This window comes from Hypomesus transpacificus, chromosome 3 (assembly GCF_021917145.1).
Source record: "Hypomesus transpacificus isolate Combined female chromosome 3, fHypTra1, whole genome shotgun sequence".
NCBI classification, from domain to species: Eukaryota; Metazoa; Chordata; class Actinopteri; order Osmeriformes; family Osmeridae; genus Hypomesus; species Hypomesus transpacificus.
In genome coordinates, this window is record NC_061062.1 from 5,584,020 (window position 1) to 5,609,309 (window position 25,290).

The 25,290-nt window shown below is 46.8% G+C and overlaps 1 protein-coding gene across 2 annotated transcripts; it reads right to left on the minus strand.

The window, feature by feature from the left end:
* Nucleotides 1-453: 453 nt before the first annotated feature.
* On the minus strand, nucleotides 454-25,060 carry frmd6 (FERM domain containing 6). 2 transcript variants are annotated; one of them, XM_047046397.1, is made up of 14 exons: nucleotides 24,740-25,060; nucleotides 16,250-16,578; nucleotides 15,765-15,855; nucleotides 14,663-14,742; nucleotides 14,199-14,275; nucleotides 13,645-13,831; nucleotides 12,818-12,973; nucleotides 12,091-12,156; nucleotides 11,913-11,981; nucleotides 7,570-7,744; nucleotides 7,074-7,385; nucleotides 6,737-6,874; nucleotides 3,962-4,053; nucleotides 454-3,678 (listed from the first exon to the last, which is right to left on the minus strand). In XM_047046397.1, exons 2-14 carry the CDS (start codon nucleotides 16,346-16,348, stop codon nucleotides 3,388-3,390), a joined length of 1,833 nt encoding a protein of 610 aa, XP_046902353.1. In that variant the 5' UTR covers nucleotides 16,349-16,578; nucleotides 24,740-25,060; the 3' UTR covers nucleotides 454-3,387. The 2 variants fall into 2 exon arrangements, with proteins under 2 accessions (XP_046902353.1, XP_046902360.1); XM_047046404.1 differs by lacking the exons at nucleotides 15,765-15,855; nucleotides 16,250-16,578; nucleotides 24,740-25,060 and adding an exon at nucleotides 14,918-15,757.
* Between the last annotated feature and the right edge of the window lie 230 nt (nucleotides 25,061-25,290).

The window sequence follows — 25,290 nt, forward strand, 5'->3', positions numbered from 1 at the left end:
CAGTAACAAAGCTAATTGTCAACACATCCGAATGTGCGCTTGCACTTAGCATCAATCACATTCTGCGGTATCAACAAACTCACATGTTGATACGGTAATATAACTGGCACCAGTTAACCCATCCAGTAGGCCACATCTAGCTTTGAGGCACACCCACTAATCAATAATCCAAAACTCTCCAGTCCTCTCCAGCCTCAACTAAAGAACAATGTGAGCGTTTTGACAAAAGAGAGAAGCGCCATCTGGTGGACAACTCGGTCAGCGGATTTGAAAAGAAAATGACAATAAATGTGTTGGATGTACGTTAGAGGGCAATGTTGGATCGCAATGCATTGGACGGACGCGAAGGAACACACGCACACTTTGCAACCTCCTGTAGGCTACTCTACTTATAACCTACTGTGGCTTCATCATCACACAACTTCACTCCTTTAAAAAGAAAACAAAGTACGGTTTCACTTTGGCAAACAAATGTACCGTTTTATTGAGTATTGAGGGCATTAGTACCAAGAAGGCACAACCAGGCTACTTCATGATAACAATTTTCACTAGAGGGTTTGGAAAAAAAAGATTATATCATTCATTCAATCGTTTATCTCCTGAAGGGAAATCCTTTCACAGAAAGGGTTAGAGTTATGGACACTTAGCGCAGACAAACAGACGCTACATAGGCTAAGTATCGCTATGTAATATTATGTCAACACAGTAAAGAATTAGAGACAATGCAAAAGACTCAAGTTGCGGTTCTGGTTTTATGGCTATGTACCTTGAAACATTACACTGTTATCATAGAGAGGAGACACATCAGTTACCAGAAATGGAAACATATCCATATGTTTACAAAGCTATTTCAGTTAGTTGCAATTTTCCCTCACAACATAACTCATAAATACATGAAAGCAGGGAAGCAAGACCCTCTCCTTTGGAATATAAATCATTATTGTTTGCTTTTTAAAATCACACAAAAGATCAATTCATAAGTGTATTAATCATTCCACATTTCACCTTTTTTGTTTTTCCCATCCAGGCATTATTGCTGCCAGACCGTGTCTGTGAGCCAACATGGCCCTGACGTGTCTCGCTGGGGGGTCCGACTGAGCAGAAAAGTGGGACTTGCCAGGTCTTGTCACTCAAGACATGACGCCATAGCAACACTGGTTCTAGAACTGTCCTTCTTTGGAGCAGTCAAGCTCAGCTGGAGTGGATTTCTAGATGTGCGAGCACTCACGCACGCACGCACAGACACACAGGCACACACGCACACAGACAGACACGCAAGCACACTGGCATACAGACACATACTCACACAAACACACATTTTAAGGTACAAAGTGTTCTAGCTCATTCCAAATAATCCAGGAAGCCTAATTTGCTATTTAACGTTCTCCAGGAAAGATTAGATACATGTGGGAAATTAAATTGAAATAGCTGCTTTGAATGCCCTCCTAACGTTTGACTGTCCAACTAAACCCTCAGTTTAAGCATCTTTGACTGGGGTAACTCTTTGGAAATGACTGGTAATCCAAAACATGAACATTCAGAACAGAGAAATGTATATTATTCAGAATGGTTGTTTGAACGTGACAGTAAGCAGTCGCACCTTGTGAAACAATCTAACTCAACAACTCAACTAGCTCTTGATGTCAACGGCAAAAAAACGTTTCCAAAAAAAGGAATTTACTTGATCTTTAGGTGAAAACGGCCCACAATATCAGACAATATAGACATGTGAATCTGATGTCACACGTTTGTAACACTGTCACATACATTGCTTATAATACTGAAAGACATTAACCACACGCACATTATACCTTTTCAACATAGAGCACATTTCTAAAATGCAGCATACAAAAATACTACACTTACAATCTATTAAAATGACAAAATGTTAGAACTTCCAGTTTAAAAAAAAAATAGCATACTGTAGGCGTTCAGGACAAAAGACAAAAACCACTGGATTACTTCCCCCTCCCGCCCCCCCTTCACGAAAAAACAAAGAGTCTGAAAGTCGGCCTCATTTCCTGGTCATGAATGCGGCTCCATTTTGTGTCAGGACCTGCTGTTTCCTCAGCATGCTGGAGGACCAAGAGTGTGGGGACCAGGGAGTGTGAGGACCAGAAGACAGGTGTGGGGCCCAGGGCATGGGGAGGCCCGTCATGCCTCAGACAGGCTGGCAATTCTAAGAGACGTTGACGTCGAGGAACACCACCACACTGACTCAGGTCACGCCTGGGTTCTCTGAAGGTTGAGTTTGAGAGGATGACATCATCAGAGCGAGACATAATCCACCCATTACTGGTTGGTCTGTTCAAGGTGTGTTTCATGAAGTTATGACCTCTGGCCAACAGTGGCTTAAAGCGCACCGACCTTCAAAGCCAGCTCTCTGACTCAGGTCCACGTCTGTGAGGTTTACTACTGTGTGTGTGTGTGTGTAAGAGAGAGAGATTGTCAAGGCAAGGTTGTGGTTCCAAGACCTGCATAGTGTATTGAAGGCACAGTGGGCAGGTTCATATTCGTCTGCTCATAGGAGACAATGGAGGAGGAGGAGGAGGGAGGTGTTGGCACATCGCGCTTCCTGTCAAAGTGGGGGCAGAGGTGAAGTGGCACACTGCTAACAAACAGGGAGATTACACAATCGTTCCTTCCTCTAAAGAGCAAAAGGTACCTCCTGTTGATGTGGTTCGGCTCTGTCCTGATGTCATGGTGGCGCTTCCTTGTATTGCTTTAAAAACTGCAACCATGACAAGGACCTCCAGGAGCCTCATGGTCTCTACATGTTAGCGTTAGCTTGTCTTTGGTTCAAAGCTCCAAAACTCCCATTCTTCTCCATGTGGTGTTCAGATAAGGGGGTCTAATCTCTATGACAGACTGTTTGTTGGTGGGTGTGTACTGCCTTTGTTGATCAATACCAGATAGAGCAGATCAAAATTTCACTCAAACCGATTGAGAAATAAGTTCTTTGCAAAAGTGAAACGTCCCTACATAAACATCAAGGAACAACCTGAGAAACGTTTGGAAACAGTTAGGTTTCTGTAGATAAGGATTATGAATTTCCTCAGTATTCCCTTAGTTTTCCTGTAATCCAATTCCCAACGTGTGTCACAGTGGAGAAGCATGGGTTAAATTCAACGCAGCCTGAATGGTATGGTTTTCCATTCGAGAAAATCCGACTTTGGCAGCTTCCTTTGTGGACTTGTGGCTTTTATTTGTCTTAGTCTGTCGCCTCCAGGGGTACGCTAACTCTGGTTAGCGGAGAGCCAGCAGTTTCCTCATAAGGAGTCTATGTTATCAGGTATGGAGTCAGACATGCCCCCATTTCCCTCTCCCAGCTTCGCCTGAAGTGTCTCTGGGTCTACCCGGAGCGTGGGGAGGGGTCTGCTCCCTCCTTCACACCACAAACTCGGGCACCTCGTCACTGGTGAGGTCCAGCGAGAAGTACTTGCTGGTTCTCTTGATGGGGAAGGGGTGCTGGTCGCCACGGATGCCGCTGCACTGATCGGCGAGGCCCTGGTAACCGCCGCCGTCGCTATGCTCCTGGGCGCAGCCGAAGGTGTAGCTGTGCGCCGTGTCCTGGCAGAGCTCCGCCCACTGCAGGCAGTCCTTCTGGTACAGGCGCACGTCATCCAGGGATTGGCTGTGCCGGTCGGTTGACGTCTGGGGCTTCCTGCACACAGATGTCTGTGGAGCGAAAAAAACAAAAAAACAATTAACATCTTAACAAAGTCATGTTGAGAGCAGCTTTATAAATGGTACTCTTCTTCTTTTATTCGAATGCAGGGATTCGAATGAGTAAATTTGCAGTGAGAAACAGAAAGCATCAAAGAACCAGACAGTGCAACAACAACGTTGGCGTTGGACTGCAAATCAAATCAACAGATTACAGGTTCAAATCTCTTGGCAGGCGCTTTGGATCAAAGCGTCTGCCAAAGGACTACAATTGACTACAACTACCAGGTGTCACCTGAGGGAGAGACTCGATGCTCTGGCCCCTCATCTTCACCACGGTCTCAGAGGAGCTGGAGGTGGACGAGCTCACGTCCTTCACCACGAGACCTGAGGAGCACCGAGAGGAACACGTCACACGACAGCACGCTGCCTCCTCCAGGGCACAATGGTCATGAAGCAAGGTAGGAAGAGTGTGAAAGGATTGTTCCGGTTGATGCAAAATAGAGGTTGTATGTGTCCAGTTACGATCATGAATGTGTCGTGTACAGAGGTAGCGTCATTATCTAGATTTCACCATGAAAATTACTGAGTTGATTACTTACATCAAGAAAAACAAAAAAAGTATTGCAAGTTTTTTGAAATTGTTTGTTAACATGGGCAAACAGTGCATAATAATGTATTCGGTCATTTCATTTACATAAATACCACAACATATCTGAACATTGGATGTAGCCAGGTGAAAATGTCTCGTAGAATCTTGTTGACATCTTACAGTAAAAGACTATAGAGGCAAACAAATGTCACCTTAAGGGGCAGAGATTCAGTCATTCCTTCAAGGTCCACTCAACCATCACTAATCTGTCACTCAGATAAGAAAGATTACCTTTTGTTTCTCCTACATGGATTATTCAACCTACATTAATAAAACATACCTGGTGATCAACTACAATTTATTGGGAACATCTGTATGTGAAACAACCCAGCCCCAAATCCCATCTCTACAATAATAATTAATAAAGGCTGGTTTAAAGTACTTCTTCTTGCCTCTGTATTAATGCTCATGGGTAGCCTAAATGGGTTCCATTCAGACCTTAACAGTAATTATTTTACTGTCATATGTCAACAAGTTTCAACAAGACATTTTCACCTTGTTAAACCAAACGTTAAGATCTGTTGTGGTATTTATGCAAATCAGCACATACCAAATTAGATTATGCACCGTTTCCCCATTTTAACAAACAATTTCAAAACACTTGTAATACATGTTTTCTTTGTCTTGATGCAAGTAATCAACTCAGTAATTTTCATGGTGATATCTCAAGGTTAAAATGTTTACCCTATTCATGTGAGAAAAAGAATGAATAGGCGTATGAGTACAGAGGTAGTATAATTATCTAGACTGTGTGTGTCTGTGTGTGTACTGGTCGTTTAGGCAGTATATGTGTGCATTGTACCTGACATGGTGGCTTAAACTGTGTTGTGTGTGTGTGTGTGTGTGTGCGCCTAAGGAAGAAGTTACACCAATGTGGCAACATCTACTAATAGTCCAGTCATCTTATTAAAAAAGGTAGGACAAATTGCAACAGAAACAAACTCAACTGATTTTGTATCCTCAATATGTCCTGAGTAAGGAAAAAAAGCCCCAAAGAATCCCATTAGGGGAAAGTTTCGAAAAAGAACCAAATATAGCCTATTCATACGCCTATTCATTCTTTTTCTCACGTGAATAGAGTAAACATTTTAACCTTTAGATATCACCATGAAAATTACTGAGTTGATTACTTGCATCAAGACAAAGAAAAAATGTATTATATGTTTTTTTTTTATTGTTTGTTAACATGGGCAATCAGTGCATAATAATGTATGCTTTTTATTTCCTTACTCAGAACATATCGAGGATACAAAATCAGTTGAGTTTGCTTCTGCTGCAATTTGTCCTAGATTGATCCCCATTTTGGCTTAAAATGACTGAACTATAAAATAGATGTTGTTCTGTATTGTACTGAAGTAATCCAGAGTGTGTACTGAGTGGTGTGTGTGTGTGTGTACTGAGTGGTGTGTGTGTGTGTGTACTGAGTGGTGTGTGTGTGTGTGTGTGTACTGAGTGGTGTGTGTGTGTACTGAGTGGTGTGTGTGTGTGTGTGTGTACTGAGTGGTGTGTGTGTGTGTGTGTACTGAGTGGTGTGTGTGTGTGTGTACTGAGTGGTGTGTGTGTGTGTACTGAGTGGTGTGTGTGTGTGTGTGTGTGTACTGAGTGGTGTGTGTGTGTGTGTGTACTGAGTGGTGTGTGTGTGTGTGTGTGTACTGAGTGGTGTGTGTGTGTGTGTACTGAGTGGTGTGTGTGTGTGTGTGTACTGAGTGGTGTGTGTGTGTGTGTACTGAGTGTGTGTGTGTGTGTGTGTGTGTGTGTGTACTGAGTGGTGTGTGTGTGTGTGTGTACTGAGTGGTGTGTGTGTGTGTGTGTACTGAGTGGTGTGTGTGTGTGTGTGTGTACTGAGTGGTGTGTGTGTGTGTGTACTGAGTGGTGTGTGTGTGTGTGTACTGAGTGGTGTGTGTGTGTGTGTGTGTACTGAGTGGTGTGTGTGTGTGTGTGTGTACTGAGTGGTGTGTGTGTGTGTGTACTGAGTGGTGTGTGTGTGTGTGTACTGAGTGGTGTGTGTGTGTGTGTGTGTGTACTGAGTGGTGTGTGTGTGTGTGTGTACTGAGTGGTGTGTGTGTGTGTGTGTGTGTACTGAGTGGTGTGTGTGTGTGTGTACTGAGTGGTGTGTGTGTGTGTGTACTGAGTGGTGTGTGTGTGTGTACTGAGTGGTGTGTGTGTGTGTACTGAGTGTGTGTGTGTGTGTACTGAGTGTGTGTGTGTGTGTGTACTGAGTGGTGTGTGTGTGTGTGTACTGAGTGGTGTGTGTGTGTGTGTACTGAGTGGTGTGTGTGTGTGTGTGTGTACTGAGTGGTGTGTGTGTGTGTGTACTGAGTGGTGTGTGTGTGTGTGTGTACTGAGTGGTGTGTGTGTGTGTGTACTGAGTGGTGTGTGTGTGTGTGTGTACTGAGTGGTGTGTGTGTGTGTGTGTACCAGAGTATCCGTTGGTCTGGTCAGGAGACATGGTCAGCATGTCCTCAGTGATGTGTATGCAGAGGTCCTGGCTCAGCTCCAGGGCCAGCTCGTGCAGCTCCTCGTAGTCCTTGGGGTCGTCCACCAGCATCTCGATCTCTGCGGTTAGGGAGAGGAGCTTAGCAACGCTCCCTATAGGCCTCACACACGTGGTACACGGTTCTGTCACTCACACCTTACATGGTTCTACCACACAAAAGGTACTATAACACACACATTGTCCCCCATGACTCCCCCCCCCCCCCCCCCCCCCCCCCCCCCCCAGCAGTGAGGCACGGCGCCACTGGGGCGGACATACCGTCATCGTCCAGCATGCGCTCCTTGCCGCTGCTCTCGATGCCCGACGTGTGGGAGGAGCCGTGGCTGGTGGTGGAGGAGCTGCAGGTGCGCAGCGCCCGGTGGGGGGCCTGGCTGGGTGCCTGGAAGCTGTCCGTCTCCACACCAGACGTGTGCGAGCTGCCGTGGCTGGTCGTGGAGCGGCGGGAGGACAGGCGCTTGTGGTGCGACGCGCTGCCCGCGCTGCTGCCGCTGGCTCGGGAGCGCTTGTCCAGCTGGTCCATGTCCAGGTCCAGGGCGTCGCTGATGTACGACTCGCGGTACTGTTTCTTATCTGAGAGAGAGACGGAGAGGGAGGGAGAAAAGAAGACAGAGAGATAGTGATAGACAGAGAGAGACAGAGCAAGACAACGACAACACACAAGGTCACACATCCATCCCCTGATAACCAACACATGTTGACACCGTGAGGGTCTAACCCAGAGACTGATCTCCGTGGCAGCCTGGCGGGGGGTTACCTTCGCTCTCCTCCAGCCTGCGGACCTGCTTGAGGAGCGGCTGCAGGTTCATGTAGAGCCGGTGGCTACTGCTGAGCAGCTGGAGGAGGTGACGGGAGCGGAGGGGGCAGCCCGTGTAGTACATGAGCTTCCGGGCCGACGGCAGCCCGTCTGGGAGGATCTCAAACCTCTTCCCCTGAGAGAGAGAGAGAGAGAGAGAGAGAGAGAGAGAGAGAGAGAGAGAGAGAGAGAAAGAGAGAGAGACAGAAAGAGAGAGAGAGTGAGTGAGTGAGTGAGTGAGTGAGTGAGTGAGAGAGCAGATGGTTAGGAGAACCAAGTTTGGAGAACCAGGTTTGGAGAACCAGGTTTGGGGAACCAGGTTAGGGGAACCAGGTTGAGATATCCAAGTTAAGACAGCCAGGTTGGAGGACAAACATTCAGGAAAGGTTTTCTGAACTACAGCATTTAAGAAAGAGAGCAAAACCAGAAGAACCAGCTACTGTACACACATCTGAGGTTAGGAAAGAGCCAGGAGAAAATTGCTGCTTGTAATAGAGCAGCAATGAGGCCCTGAGGCTATTCTTAAAAACAGTGAAGACATCTCAGCTTCAACAATATGATCTTCAAAACAGATCCAGCTGCAGACACAGACCTGAACAGACCTGTGCTGGATGTCTGCAAAGAAAAGGCCCTACGGAAGCACTTCTGGTTTGTTTATCATCTAGCCGAGGTCAAAATGTCGGAATCCAATGAAAAAGAGAGGTATTATGTCCCCTGGCAACAACAGCGGCAAACTGCTTGATGTCAGCAGGCTTTTCTCCATGAATTCCTGAAAATGTTTCTGCTGGTGTTTCCACTTTGAAATTTAAGGGGAGGTTTAAAGACCAAGAAAGAATGCCATGGGTTGCAGATTTTTTTCGGGGCATAGAATCACATTTTCAGTTTATCCTTCCAGACCCAAACAGTGTCCGAAAGCTTAGGATCTGTCGCAGTTTCAGAACAGCAGAGCACAAAGCTATTAACACAATTAACTGCATCCTTAGATCCTCGGGGGCAGTTTAACAACACTGTCACTAACACGAGTCATGTGACCCTCCCACTGCACTCCTTACAGCTGAACCTCCAATCACAACACAACGTGGACTTATCGAGTCCGAAGCTTGCCCACTGGGCAAGCCCCAGCGCGTGCCCAGACACACCCTGCCAGGGCGGTGGGCAGAGAGGTGTCAGATAGCTGGTTATTAAAAGGCCGGCCACTCCTCAGAGTAGGGTCTGGTTTCATCTGCAGGGTCCAGCTGACCTCGCACAGGGTGACAGCTGTCACACACGGCCTGCTCCCCCTTCAACTGGACCTCCATGACGGAGCCCAGCCCAGGCACATACACAAACACACACACCCCAGTCGGTCTGCCCAGGGGAGGTGTCTGTCCACCCCCACACCCCAGGAGCACCCAGCTGAGCAAACCCCCAGGTCTAAAAGCCCTCCTCCTTCCCAGCTTGGCTACAGATGCTGCACTGTTGGATGCCAGGGAGGAGGAGGAGCCATAACTAGGCCATCCAATAGGACCAGCTCTAACTCCCCCAAAATCTGCGCAACATCTGGTGTTTATTAACTCGGTCCCTCCACCCTGCACTGCCTCCCTCTCCCCAACTTTCCTCCCTCCCTCGCCTCGCCTCTCCTCTCTCTCTCTGTCTCTCCCCTTCTCACCCTCTCCACTCCCTCCCTCTTCTCTTCCTCTCTCTCCTTGCTGCCGTCCTCCCTCGCCTCGTCTTCTCTCCACTCCCTCACTTTTTCTCCCCTCCTTTCCCTCTCTCCACTCCCTCTCTCTCTCTCTCTCTCTATCCCATCCATCTCCCCCCCCCCCCCCCCCCCCCCCCCGACCTCTCTGTCCACAGGCGTAGCCAGGGTGGGGCATCAGTGAGAGCCTGTGTTTGGGGTGCGCAGGGACAGGCCCTGTGAGAGGCCCCTCGCCTCATGTCCCTCGCGCCCCAACCACAACCGCTCACTGTGTACCCACCCAAACATGAAAATAGACCCAGAAAAAAGCCTCACAGAACGTCTGATCGCACAGCAGGCCTGTCCATCGCTGCGACTAGAGCACCACCCCAAGTAGTGGAGTCAAATGGCTGAGTGGTTAGGGAATCAGGCTAGTAATCAGAGGGTTGCCAGTTAGAATCCCGGCTGTGCCAAGTGATGTTGTGTCCTTGGGCAAGGCACTTCAACTTCTTGCCTCGGGGGGGAATGTCCCTGTCCTCACTGTAAGTCGCTCTGGATAAGAGCGTCTGCTAAATGACTAAATACGAGCTCTTACACGGCCCTACACTGCTCCAGCCGGCTGAGGCTCAGCATCTACAGTCTAGCAGAATGAAGATGCCAGCCTGACGAGAGAGATAGAGACAGCCTGCTGCTCTTGGTTTCCAACATTCGACTGTGCTCAGCTTAAAGACAGAGCCGTTCAGTCAGGAGATAACCTGTGGATTGACTGTAATGACAGTCTATCCTCCGGGGCTTTATAAAGCTTCTGTGTTTCAAGCCAAACTGCAGGGAGGGGAGGAAGACTGGGGGGTGAGACCTTGGAAAATACGAGAACACAATTAAGATAATGCTACTGATTGCATAACTCTCTTTCCAGACTTACTTCATTGATAAGATGCGTGTGTGTGTGTGTGTATTTTCTGGCCCAGGGAAGTCTTTCTAAATCTCTGATTAGTTCCAGAGGGCTGTCGCGGAGCCATGATGAATCAGACGTGGAGGAAAGTAGCCGTGCGTCACTGTTCCCCCTCCCTGCACTGGGAGAGCGGGGATTTCTCAAACACCGCGGTACGCCAGGGCCTTAACATTCTCTAACAGCAAGTATGGACATTCTCCAACAGGATTCTTCTAGGCCATTGTTTCCCAAAGACTGGGTCGCGACCCTCGGTTGGGTCGCAAGAGATTTTTTTGGGGTCGCCTTGTCACGATCCGCTCTTGCCGAATTATTCACTGATGATTGGCTTCTCAATTTGTCTTATCTGGCCGATATCTTTTCGTCCCTCAACGAACTGAACTTGAAATTACAGGGACGGCACAACGTTTTCCTTAATTGGAAATATGTTCAGGCTTTCCAAAAATCCTTGAAGCTGTGGCTTGCACAACTCAGGAGGCGAGGACTAAGTCACTACATGCCACCGTGTTGCAGCACGTAGGATGAACACGATGTTGCGGCCACACAAGTGAAACACCTCTGCGCTTATTCAAACTCATCTCGCTGCGCTCATTGAGAACTTTGATCGCTATTTCCCAGCAGAGAGGTATGCCATTCGGAATGATAAAAGGTGGATCCAAAATCCATTTGAATTTGAGAGTTTTTGCTCGAGTTGACGCTTGGTCCTGCTGAAGAAACCGAGTTATTGCAGCTCAGCTGCGATCGCACTCTGCAAAGGCACTATGGATCTGTGACCTTAACATCATTCTGGATAAGCATTTCATCAGAATATCCTGTCCTCAGTAGAGCCAGCAATTCTATGCTTATTCCTTTCACTGCTACATATGTGCGAATTGGGATTTTCTGTGCTCACAAAAATGAAGACAAAGCACAGTAACAGACTGAATGCTGCGTCTGATATGAGTGTTGCGCTCTCCTCCTGCACCCCGGACTGGAACACGCTACAAAAACGCAGACAGGCCAACCTATCCCATTAGCAATGTTGAAATGTTAAGTATAATGTTTTTAACAGGTTTTGTATAATTTGTAATCATTTCATATATTTGTTCCAATAATGCTGGTTCAATTGAATGTTGAAAAGAAGAAGAAAAGGGCCAATTTTTTTTTTTTATAGCCTACATTTACTGTCCAAATAGGTACTTATTCGATACCTTATTTTAATATTGCTGGTTCAATTGCATTGTTTTTCATTGTTTAAAACTTGAGTAGTACTAATTGTTCAGAGAGAAGTGATCACTCAGTCTGAGATAGCTTATTAACAATGGCAGTAGGCCTACAAGTTCTGAAATAAAGAAATATATAATAATAAATACAAATAAAAATAAAATATATATATATATATACATCCTCATTAATGTCCAATAATGATCAAATCCACCTTTATTTTGTGATTTACGAATAATGTCTATTGGCTTGGGTCGCAAAGGCTTGTGACTTTTGAAATACGGGTCCCCAGAAAAAAAAATTGGGAAACACTGTTCTAGGCCAACTAAGTGTCTAAAAACATCTGCTTTAAAATCAAACAAACAAACAAAATATATATATACAGTACCAGTCAATGGTAAAATGTGTCCAAACTTTTGACTGGTACTGTATATGTATATGTGTGTATATATGTATATATATATATTTGGGGAAATGATGAGATTCTCTACTCACCACAAACACCAGTTTACCCACGTTGGTCCATGGGAAGTCATACAGAAGCTGTCTGACAGTGCCCACATTCTAAAACACAGACACACACAGTAGAGGAAATCAAAATACGACGCCTACTGTAAATGTGGACATCAATGGCCACTTTATGTCAAACACAAGGAGCCTTCTAAAGCAGTACCTGAAATATCTGGATCCCACGCAAGGTCAGTCCCAACGTCATGGATGCCTCCACTTCCTTCTTGTCCTGTGAAACGTGTTAATCAATGGAAAGCTTTAACAAACTGACCATCACATCCAAGTCTACTGAGTTGGACGGGGACCTTGTTATCCTCTTGAGTCGACACAGAGCCCATTAAGATAATCACAAGTACCAACCACTTAAGATAACATACTCCTTGGACTGTAATTCTAGATAGACTATTCAAATAAAGTATTACCTGTTGACTGTACATGGGTCAATAGCTGTTCATCCTACTCTGAACACATTTGTTATGACTATCAACACACCATAAACCTATATTGGAAATCCACAGACAAGCAGTTTACACTTTGTTTCACACGATTGACGGGACAGTGCAAATTACGAGTTACCTATAACTGTGCGAATGCCTTCTTCATTAAATATTATTTAGGCTCCCTAAACAATACCAGGAATCGAAGGGCTATCGTTACTGGAACATACTAGGCATACTTATGCTAGTCAGATAAAGACCCATCCAGATATATAGTAGGAGGGTATGTTCAACTGCACACGCCTTATCTCCATAAGCTGGATTCGTTTTTCTCGTCTTCCTCGGGGGTTTAGATTGGTTACCGCTGCTGGTCTGTGGACACGTGCAAAGCCCTCTGTGACATCACCATCCGACTACCATGCGGATGTTTTTCGGGAGCCCCTCCCGTCTCACCTTGTACAGGCGGTAGTAGTGCACCGTGACGTCGTCCAGCTGGGCGCACTCCTTGATGTACTTGAGGTGAGCCTCGGAGGCGGTGAGGGCAAACTGGTCCTTGTGCATGTTGGGGATGTGCCTCAGGATGTAGTCCCGGCCGCGCTTGGAGACCACCTGGACGACACAGGGGCAGGGGGGGAGAGGGGTCATTATCTAGGCCAGGGAGTGGTGGAGACTCCCCGGTCTGCCTCTAGTCCGTGGAGGTTGGCAGCAAGGCCAGGGAGAGACTACCAGTGAGGTTAACGAAGAGCCCCCGCTCCAGATGTCTCCTCTGAACCACACTGAGCTCATTTGTGGAGCAGGAGCCGGGAGGCGCCCTCTAAACACAGCAGCTGGCCACAGTGACCTCCACGAGGGAGGCATGGTAACGCTGTCATGGTGCCCACTAGTGGCTCAGAGGGACCAGGAGTCGCTTGGGGCGTCGACACACTCGTGATCGGACAGTCGCTTCCCGTCTCCGGGGCTCCAAAGCAGTGATAGTGAAGCACTTGGGCTAATCACAGGAAGCACAGGCAATCGACGGGGTGGGGTTGCCATGACCATGAAGGGAGGAGGAGGAGCGCTCAACCCTCTCGTCCAGGAAGCAAATTATCTAAGTGTGCCACTTTCAAGGACAGAAATAAAACCCAGTGTCCCAGTTCCTGGTCTGCACACGGATGGATGATGGAGAGTCTCAGAGGCTTCAATGATTAACGACAGACTAAAGCTCAGACCTACATACACACAGTCTTACATAGAGACCACGTACAGCCCAACCAAGCACCGTCCAGTCCAGATCTACTCACCCACGGAGGGAAGTAGGCCTCGGGTTCAAAGTACTTCCCAAAGTGCTTGTTTCGCTTGAAGTTGCCCAGGTCGGCCTGGAGGGCGAAGGCAGCAAGCAGGAAGTAGGCCTCCTCTCTCTGAATGCACTGGGACAGAAGCACCTGCTTCCTCAGGTGCCAGTAGTAGTAGTATCTGGCTGACCTGTCACTGTGTGTGTGTGTGTGTGTGTGTGTGTGTGTGTGTGTGAGTGTGAGTGTGTGTGAGAGAGAGAGAGAGAGAAAGAGAGAGACAAAAAAAAGAGAAGAAGAGAGACAGAGAGTAAAAATAATTAAATGCTGAGTCTGAGTTCCTTTTTGTGCTTTAACTTGTGCCAGAAAGGGGCACTGGGGTTTAATGGTCTCTCATCTTCTCCCTGCGGGAAATAAGAATGCACTCCAAAAGAGTCTCATCATCATCACCAAGTTCTAATGAGGTTTCCACTGAGTCAATCCATTACATAACTGATAATAGAAAGCACAGTGTCAAAGGCAAATGGTTGTTTAACGAGTGTGGAAGGTTCAGTGATTTGACTTGCCTTATTAGTCTCCCATTCTCTACGTAGTACTGGGCCCTGAAGTGAATGATCATGGGTGGCCCAAACTGGTCTATGCCCTGGAACACAAACACACATGAATATGGATTCCTTAGCGAAATCCTTGGTAGTATCATGTTTATATATTATGAATGAACTATTAAACTACTTCGGTAACACTTTATTTTCCAGGTGCTTGCAATACGCTAAAGTTAAATAGATAATAAGGCCCTAATAAGATGCTTATTAACATTAATATGTGTTAATAAGACTTACTTACTAACTTGAGGACCTAACTAACGCTTATTACAAGCACTTCGTTCTGAAATGTTAACACGATGTCTTAAAAAATGCTTGTTATTAATGTGACATTAAAGTGTCATATGCAGTTATCATACAGTGTTACATGAATTTCTCCTGATATTTGATATGTCTCCTGTTCTGTGTTCTATATTACCTATACATACCTTGCTAGCCTCCCTCTTCCACTCTTTGGGGCAGTACTTGGAGAGCTTCTGTCCCAGCTCCATGTATATGTGCTCATTATCTGGAGGGAACAAAAACAGGCCAGAAAAGGGTTAACAACGGTAAGAACAGCACCTCTGCTCTGTTGTCACCTCAGAAGCGTGTGTGTGCGTGTGTGTGCGTGTGCCGGACTGGTCCCTGAAGTAAGAGACAACTTCAAAGAGAGTGCTTCAGAGAGAAAAAAAAAATCCCTTCACCACACTGGCGGCATTCTTTATTGTACTGAGCCTCTGGTTCCCTCAGGTGTGTGCGTTTTCTGCCGGTCTCTTTGTCATGTTTCAATCTTCTCTCCTAGCATGTCCTGAGCTGCTTTGATGATCCACCAGGCCTGCCGTGAATCTACACAAGCCCTCGGAGACTCGAAATAACAAATTAACCAATGAGATGAGGGCAAGAGGCCTGACACGCAAGTATGTGAGCCTTGCAGCCGTGCGAAACAGAAAAGAAACAGACTTTCAGACTGAGTTTCCTTGCGAGAGGAAACTGTTTATAACCACACAGAGCGCCTGGCACTCGGGATCCAACTAGGGCTGTGATTGGAGGGAGAGCAGGGGGAGGCTTGGGGGCAGAATCCTGGGGCAGAGGGGGCAGGAGGCTGGGGCAGAGGAAAGGGTCATGTGGCCTCGAGCTGGAGGTGGGTGGCCGCTGTTTGGCTGGGGATTTCATTCTGTTTAGACAAGCAGTCAAGGAATGTCCCGTCAGCCAGGACCATTGGCTCCGGTTCTACTGGCCTGCCCGTGTCTGATTGGCTCGTCTGGGAGGCAGCTGTCTGACAACACTGCCCAGGCGAATTGCTGTCCTCTGCAGTTGCTCGACATTGTCACCGCCAGCCTGCTTCTACGTGATGGGGGGGGGACTCATCCTACACATACACCCAGCCCCCCCCCCCCCCCAACTCACACACACACACACCAACCTCTCTGTTCTCATAAAACAACAGTGACGTGCCAGAACAATAGAAGCTATAGAGGCCGGGACGCTGGCAAGTCAGCCGTCACAGAGAGGTGAGAGAGACTCCATGGTAACGAGAGCCATGCTTCTTACTCTGAATAACGCTGAGGCCGAACAGGTGACAGTCCTTCAGTCTGAGCAGGTCACACACCTGGACCAACAGCTCCTGGCACTGGGTCTTCACCTGGACAGAGGAGGGGTCAGAGGTAAGAGATGAAGGGGAAGGGTCAGAGAGTAGGAGGAGGGGTCAGAGGTCACGCTGCCATCAAATGGCAGGTAATCAGAATCAGAATCAGAATGGGATTTATTCGCCATGAAAGTTTGCACAGACAAGGAATTTGCTTTGGCAGGAAGGTGCATACAATAAACATATAGGAATTTTAAATGTAAATATATGGTCTAGCTATACTAAGGATACATAAACTAGCAATACTAAGTGGAATACAATTAAAATAAAATATACAATAAAATAAAATATAAGTTGCCATCAAATAAAATAAAATATAAGTGGTTAGTGGTCCATAAAATGATGGAGGTTAGTCTAAGGAGAGAGGTGCAGTTTGACAGCCAGGGCTCACGTTGACAATGACGTTAAGCGTGTCGTCGTTGGGGAGAAACACGCAGACACAGCGGCGGTCCTGCATGGCTCTGTTGTTGTGGAAGCTCAGTTTGTTCATCTTCCTGTGGCTGGGACAGGACTGGCCCACGCGTCTGGGCTCTGGGCCCCTGGCTGGCCCCTGACTGGTCCCTTGGTGGCCCCCTGGTTAGCTCCTGGGTGACCCCTACTTCAGCTGCTCCTCCAGCCCCACGCACAGCCAGACACACGGGCTCCCTGCGGCTCAGAGGGGCAGGCAGCACACACCGGACCGGGCATGGAGGTCAGCAGGGCGCACGCCACCCTCAGACACTGTGGAGGCAAGACGGAGGGAGGTGTCACGTTAGCATGTGGGCACGTCTTTGGAATAATATCCCGTTTCAACAACTGTCTGAGAGGAACTCTCAGAAACTGGAAAGACTGGGGGACATAAGTATCAATACATTAGTGTTAATACATACGTAGACACTGGAACGTTACTAAATGAATATCAATTGCTTACAGCTGTCTGAGAGGAATACAAGGTTCTGTAGACATGTGGAAAGGGGGAAAGAGCTAAAATGGAGGTTTGGTTAAAACTCGAAATGATTCAGCCAAGGAGCCTTCAACTTCTCAAGATGTCTTGCTGTCCAGACAGCATTCTAATCTCAGCCTCACACACACACACACACATAAACGAGAGAGAAGTTTTGGCGGCGGTGACAATCGTGGGAGGAGGAGGATGGGGGCCTAAGGAGTGAGGACAAAAGGGAGGGGAGCATTCCTGTTCATCCTCGTGTGTCTGATCTAAGGACTTGTCGCTGACTCCTGGAGAACGTTTGAACATCTGTCTGGAGAATTTCGAAAGAATGCTCTGATGGTGTGAAAGAGGGGGGGGGGGGGGGGGAGGGGGGGAGGGGGAGGGAGGGTGTTACTCACATACCCAAAAATGATTGATTAGACACAGCGACATAAATACTAGGTACACCACAGTATGGGTCGTGACGTTAGGAGCTATGAATCCAGCAAAAAATATTCACTGGAGAAGATCTACGATAGAATCGATCTATATTCACACACAGACACACATGCATGTGTAAAGGACTATCTCTGGGGATGAAGGCCCTCGCCTGGCCCTCTCAGTTTCTTACCGGATACACACACACACACACCTTCCTGACGTACTAATGCTCAAGGGTAAAACACAAGGACGCTAGAAAACAATCAATGCTTAACGATCTCTTCCTGTTGGAATCAGCAAAGTGAGCCAACAATGAGAAACATCTCTATCATAGAGATATTCCAGGTTCCACAGTAAGTCCACTTAAATACTTGTTTATCCGAGGTGTTGACACTGTGCAAATGGCATCTGTAGATGGTCTGTATATGCTCACTATGAGAGCATGGCCTTAGATGCTTTATGAACAAATGTTAAAGTAACCCATACCATAAGCAGTTGTTGAATCACAGTAGAGAAGCAGTTCCCATTTCAGGTTAGATGTACCCGACTGTCCAAATTGAGAATCGTCATAAAAAACTAATGCACCTCATAAACATAACAGCCAACAATTTGTCTGCGGTGAATAACTAATCATTAAGTACTCCCAGCAGACATGTTGATGCAGAACAGGAGCCTCTATCTGGGTTCAGGTCCCTGAACATGGGGACTGGGGTGAAAGGTCATAGCCAGGGTAACAGAGTAACTGCTGTTGACGGCTTGTCGTTCAGTTGTCATAGTGGCCATTCTAGCTAGGTCCTCTAAACTTCTACTGCAGTGAGGTCTCTATTGTCCTCTCCTCCTCTATTCTCTATTGTTGTTGTGGGAACCCGGAGCGGTCCACACCACATTTCTCATTGCTTCATGCAAGGAATGTGTGTGTGTAAGAGACAGAGAGTGTATATGTGTATATGTGTGAGCGTGTACTTGTGTCTGTGCATGTATGTGTGTGTGAGATAGTGAGTGTGTGGGATGGAGAGTGGGTGTATGCGTGTGTGTGTGTGTGGGGGGGGGGGGGGGGGGGAGGGGAGTGAATGTATGCATGTACGTGGGACTGTGTGTTAGTGTGTGTGTGTGTGTGTGGGGGGGGGCATATCTGCGTGTGTTAGTGTCTTTGTATGCTGGTAGCTGGAGTGCACCACCATATGTCACCAGCTCCAGCAGCCCAGCTGGGGTGTGTGATCGCTGCGGGGGGGAATTACAGAAAACACCTAACTGGATCACTTGCTCCACTTCTCTCCTCTACTGTATTAGACACATCAGATCGATCCCTCCAGCTCTACGGCTCCACCAGACCTTTCCCTCCATATCTCCTTTTTTTATGTACTTAAGTGTTAATGAAGTAGTTAAAGTGAATCAAAATCAATACGGCAGATTAATCAGGCCTATCCCTTCATCTCTCTCCCCGACTGTATAATAAAGTCATATTTTGAATTCACTTGATAAAGTGCTAATAAAGTTATGAAGAGAAGTAACAAAGTACACAAAAGAGAATTGAACTCAACATACAGTAAGAAAGATGAATCTGACCGGCTCTCACTATCATTAATGGGTTTACTTAACTGAAACTATAATCCATTTTGACATGCAGGATATGAGGAGTTTGACCCTGCTACCTCTGAATCACCGGTCAAATGCTCTAACCACCGAGCCATTCCCTCCACTACTCTGCTGTGTACTATCCAGCAGCAGTCAACAGCACTTTTGTTATGTAATCTAAAACCAGCCTTAAGTAGCTGACTGGGCTGGGAAGATAACCATGGGGTTTGATCGTTGGTGTTTACAAACGTGTGGTGTGCAGGTGAAAAAGTCACACAAGCTTCTGATGGTGCCTGAAAGGACCTCCACAGGAGTCGTATCGTGTTCCGTGTTCAGGTGGAAATGTGATACTTGACGGCCTGTGTGCTGTTACTACAGCTTGGCCATGTCATGTGATGTGGAAGGGGATTCCTCGTTCAGGAGGGGGAAACGCAGCCACGGTCGTCACCATCACCACCACCGTCATTGTCCCCACCATCATGGGTTGACTGGGATGGATGTAGCTCAGTAAAAGATCATTTCCCTGAAGATCAAGAGGTCTTGGGTTCAAATCCCTTCTGCATCGCTTTGGATAAAAGCATTTGCGTCATAGTGTCAGATCTAACGCTGACCCACAGGGCTTCCCCCAGATGGGGTGTATCCACTATAGGGGTGGGGTAGAGGCAGAAAGTAGGGACATGTCCCGACCAATGCCAAAAGACCATTGAAACATCCCCACCAACACTTAGCAGCAGAGCTAGGGTAGTGTTAAGCCTATAGGGTGCTAATAATCAATGTCTGTCCCCACCAAACCAAACCTAGGTCATTGCTATCCACTGTCCACATGCTTGTCCTGGGCAGGGAACTGAATGACTCGTCCTTTGCCCGCGAAGCTATGAGACAGCCCAGAGGGGAGAGGCCTGGATCACGACATTACTGCTGCCTTTTAGAACCTATTCAAGGCCAGCGAGCGGTGATGCAACCCTGTTGTCCCAGGCCGGGCAGCCAGGGACCACTTCCTGCTCTTCATCCAGGGAGAGGGACCGTCCCACGTCCTGTCAACGTGGCAGGCCACAGGGGGATCATGACACCACACCCGGCGCTGGGACACGGAGAGAGAGAGCGCCTCTGACACAGCCAGCCAGCCCTGCTCCCCCGTGCTGGACTGGAGAGGGAACGAGGCCGAGGCTGTGGTGGAGCCAGAACAACCGGACTGGCTACAAGCAGGGAGGGACATACACAGGCTTGGCAGTAACGACAGAAGTTTCTGTTACTGTTTCAGATAAAGTATGTGCAGAAAGCGAGAGAGAGAGAGAGAGAGAGAGAGAGAGAGAGAGAGAGAGAGAGAGAGAGAGAAAGCGAGAGAGACAGAAAGCGAGAGAGACAGAAAGCGAGAGAGAGAGAGAGAGAGAGAGAGAGAGAGAGAGAGAGAGAGAGAGAGAGAGAGAGAGAGAGAGAGAGAGAGAGAGAGAAAGAGGATAAGGGAGTGGCAGAGAGATAGAGATAGGAGGAAGAGATAGGAGGAAGCAAGAGGAGAAGGAGGAAGCAAGAGGAGAAGGCAGAGTCAAAGAGAGAGAGAGAGAGAACGAGTGAGAGATGGAGCGCTCGAAGCTCAGCGATGAAAAAAATAAAAAACGTCTGCAGTCAGGAAAATTCCAAACTAACATCTGCTTCCCATTCCAACAATGGATGCTTTGATTCCCGACTCGCACAATTTCTGCTGTTGGTCGTCTCCTGGTCCCCTGGTCCCCTGACTCAACCACCACCATCTCCTGCTGCCCTGGTCCACATCCACCGCCACAGTAGACTCCCCTGACTCAACGAGTTTCACTGCTTTACGTGCTTATACCCGACAGCCCCATGAAACACAGAGAACCATGAGCCACCAGGGGCTTTCTGGGGCCTGCACACACGCATGGGGGAAGAGACGTAGGAATACAGCGATACGTGGATGTCTTCCGAGCAAGGAGGTAGAGAGTCAGACACGTGTAACCTGCACTGCAATGTGTAACGGGGTTTCTTCTTAGAACGAGAAAAGTGATTATGTAAATAAAGCTTCCAGCTGGTCTTGGTTTCAATGCAGTCATCTGTTTTCACAGCTTGGAGTATATTTGGGTGAATTTGAATGGAATTGGAATTATCAAATGGTGTGCGGGTTGCTGGAGAGACAACTGATCATTTTTGCATACTGTCTGATCATTGAGAAAAAAGAATAGGGTGGGAGCTTTATTTCTTAATTTGTGTGGATTTATCAAGCATCAACTATCAAGAAAGGAACACATTTGTTTTACTACATTCATACTGTTGTTATTGTAATTTTGCTGATGCTTATGCCCTAATATCACTTAAACTATTTGTATTCGGTAATGTTGGACAGTGGATCCACTGTTGGGACTATTTCAAGAATATCCATTTCCAACCTACAGATGTTGGACTGAGAGAGTAAATCCATTGGAGTATTATTTGATCAGATTTCATGGTCATTAGCAGTCAAGGCCAGAGCCACACACACACACAGCACCACTATGAGAACCTCTCTTTATAGTACAGCTCTGTAGCTAACTCCTGACTATAAACTACTATAAAATCCATGAAATCTCATAATGCAATTTGGAGCCATGGTAAGAGTTGTCACTGTTGGTAGAAGAAGTGTGGGACTCAGTTTGAAAAACCCTGCGAGCGCTTTCATAGGTGGAGGTTCCCAGATCAAAGGCAGAGCCAGTATGACCTTCTAGAAAGTTTTGCACTGACCTTTAGGGGAAGCTTTAAGTGGCGAATCCAGCATTATTACCAACTGGTTCCCATGCATTCTGAGGAAGGGAGTGTGAAATATACAGTACAACACACACAGACATGCACGCACACACCTCAAACCGCCAGTGCGACGCGACATGTTGAAACAGAGTCAGCAGTCATTCTTGCTGCTCATAACCCCCCCACCCCCCTTACACTCTCACACACACACACAGTTCAGCAGTGTTTAAGCTCAGGATACACAAGTTACCAAACTACCATTACGAGTCCCATACACAGAACAGCAACCACCCCAGCCATTATATCCACTCAAAATAGAACAAGTGGCCCAAAAGAGGAGGCTTTGAAAAATAGACTGCAATCAGCCCAACCCAACCCCAACCCGCACCCGGTGGTTTTGTTTGTGACAAATCCTTCTGTCAGGGACGAAAAAGTCATAACAACCTATACATGTCGTGAAGGATGTTATACACACTCTTTGTATAGGCTAGAAGCGATACTTTTGGAAATTTGGACCCACAGCTATAGTGGTACGATCTTCAGGGGTCACTGGCAACAGTCAACATCCTGGAAATGAGCAGAGGAGCTCTCTGGAAGTCAGCTAGCACGGAACAGGAAGCCACGTAGACAGAAGCAAAACACACCAAGAAAGATGGAGGTAGGGATAAGGATGGAGGGAGGGAGAGGGAGGGAGAGAGAGCAAGAGAAAGGGAGGAAAGAGAAACAGGGATAGCAATAGAGAGATTGAGGGGGTAGAGGGGAGCGGCAAAGAGAGAAAGAACGGGGACTAGGGAGAGAGAAAGAGAGAGATCTGTTTTCCTTCTTAGTTAGCTCTCTGGTATATCTCACACAGGGATATGAGAAAGGTGCTGTGAGGAGTGAAGAAGGGAACGTTTCTGATCTGGGAGCCCCGGGCATCTGGATGACTTACACACCTGAGGGATCTTTTGCATAAACTCCCATCCGCGTTGCAAACGTGGCGATAAGGCCAGCAACGGAGGAGAGATTGGGTTTCTCCTCGTCAATGGGATTAACGGTAATCTCATCCTTTCTCACGGCGTGGCTGCAGTCTCGCACCGCTGTGTCATATTGTCCTTTGACGAGGAGACGAGTCTTCTGACATTTCATCCGTCAGGAACGCTTCTCGGGCAAAGTCGCGAGGACGACAATGCTTCACATGACGATGGAGATCCGCAGACCCCTGCGAGAAATAGGCTGAATGTTCGGCGGCAGAGTTGGGCATGGCTACCAAGCAAAGGCCAGTGACTCTGTCAGAGTAAGCATTTTTCTTGAGGAGTTGTTTGTTTAAGAGGAGCTGGATATTCCTGAAGAGCCTAGTAGTCCAGTACGAGATAGGATAAAAGGCTTAGGCTCGAATGCAAATCCTGGGAGAGCTTTCTAGTGTCTCTCTCTATCTCTCTCTGTCTCCCTCTCTCTCTCTCTCGGTCCCTCTTGCTCTATCCCCCCCCTTCTTTCCCTCTCTCTGTAAATCTCACCAGTCCAGAAAGGCCCATGCAGACAAGGCCCTGTACCAGCATCCATAATGTCGTACAGTAGGGAGCTGTCCAGTGATGTCGTGAGAGGGGTCCAATGAGTTGTTGTCTAAAGAGGAGCTGTCCAATGAGGAGTTGTTTTGTGTGGAGCAGTTTGTTGAGGAGTTGCCTTGGGCCACAGAGTATGATGCACTGGTTGAGGTAGAGTGGGATGGAGGGTGTACTGGTGCACCAGCGGCGTTGAATACATGGTAGGATGGAGGGTGCACAGTCAGCCATCACAGATGTGGGTGAGGTGAAGAGGAAGTCTACAGAGAGGAATGTCTGGTACTGACCAGGACATTGAAGAACAATAGGAGGAGATTCCGAGGCCAAGTCTTGCGTGTTGGGACCTTAGATACAGTATTCACTGAGCAACAATATGCACCAATTGAATTGTGCATTGACTGAGAGATTTTTTTTGTTTTTGTTTTTTAAGTGGACTTTGTCTTTATACTTGTCTCTCATTTGTTTCCTGTTGAAGGAGAAGGGACTTCCTGTCCAGACAGCACTTGCAGCGTTTAACTCAAGTATCTGGGCCTCACATCCCTGTATTTTAGTAGCCTGCTGCTCCCTCGATCAGCAACAGAAATAATCACAAAAGCATGACTTGTTTTCCCTCCATTTTCCTCCACAACAGCAAAACAAAATCTGGCATGTGCGTGTGGTTTATGAAGGTAACTAATGAATCCATATGAAGGAAACTATGTAGTATTAATCTAATGTAACATTACCCAAAGACTGGAAAAACTTACAGAGAGAGAGACAGCGAGAGAGACAGGGTCCGGTGTAATCCAATTGAATTGTCACTGAAAACCGTGACATTGTTGATGTAGGTTGGGATATATTCTAACCATCAAACGCTCCGAATCACGGTTACTGGACTTTCACTGTATTTGTCAGAACGATCACTGGTCTAATATTACAACGAAAAGAAGAGAGGCAATCGTTATCATTCCTGAGTACTGAAACAATGTAAGTTTGTCCGAACTGATGACAAGGAGGTGGGGAAGTCCCCGGGATGCAAACATAAGAAACCGATGTGCAGGCTTAGCTGTTTTACCACAAAAGAAGCTATTTGCAGTCAATCTTCTAATATACCTACTCGTCTTGTAGTCCCCTACAATAAAATCAACGATCAAATCTACTCGCATTCTGACCACTGGAAGACTGGCTTCAAACACCTACCAAGACATTTACATCCTTGAATTTCTCTGAAATCCTATTTACCCGTCTTACTTGTGAACGTTACTGAAACCAGGTAAAATAAAATTTAAGCATTAGAAACAGCAATACACCTTAAAAGCCTCAGTGATGTTATGGGACAATTTTGTGGAAAAATCGCAGAAAAACTCATATGCGCACGAGCAAACACTCCGTTTTGGTGGCTAGCAGTGGTGACTAAACCTACCGAAGGTATTAAAAGATGTTGACAGACAGCATCCATCTGAAGCATACGAATACGGTGATTATGAGAACAGAGTTGTATCAAACTTGTGTCTGTTTATAAGAATGTTGAACTATAATGTTGTAGGCTATTTAGTGAAAGGCGTTTGAGAACAAAATTCTGCTTTGAAGCGGGCGAAATAGCCTAATCTACGCATAGTGGATGGAATAGTCCACAGTGAAGGAATTAGTGAGAGGCAAATTACTAAGAAAATCTTAAAAATCAGTAGGCTAAAGCAAAACTCACCGTTAATGAAAAAACAAGCGTGTATAATCCTTTCCATAAAAACGTATTCAAGTGTCCTAACGTTTACGTAAATCCAAATTATCAGAAGCAAAAATAAGTTTTTAATTTGAACAGAGAAAGAGTTGCGTGCGTCGCGATCCACATTCTATCCCGTCGGAACACAACTGTAACAAGTAGGAATAGCCTACATGTGCAAATGCTGGAAGTTCCAAACTACGGGTGGGGGTTGAACTGAATCCATGCCGTTAAAATGATGCCTTAAAAGGGGTTTTATAAACGATTAATTACACTTTCTTGGTACACTTACTATTTCTGATATGTACCTATCCATAAAGGGTGTTATTCTCTTTGTATATATCAATATAATAATGGCGTCACTGAAGTGCAGCCTTCCCCCAAGGCGGACATTTGGTAGCGCCCACGGCTGCCTCTCATTCCATTCTTCCCGTCTGTAGCAGTGCAGTATAATTTTGGAAGACTGGTCTGTTGGAATAGTAACGGAGTCTCACGTAGACCCGTAGCACGCTCGTAAAGAAGTAAAGTTATGGCTC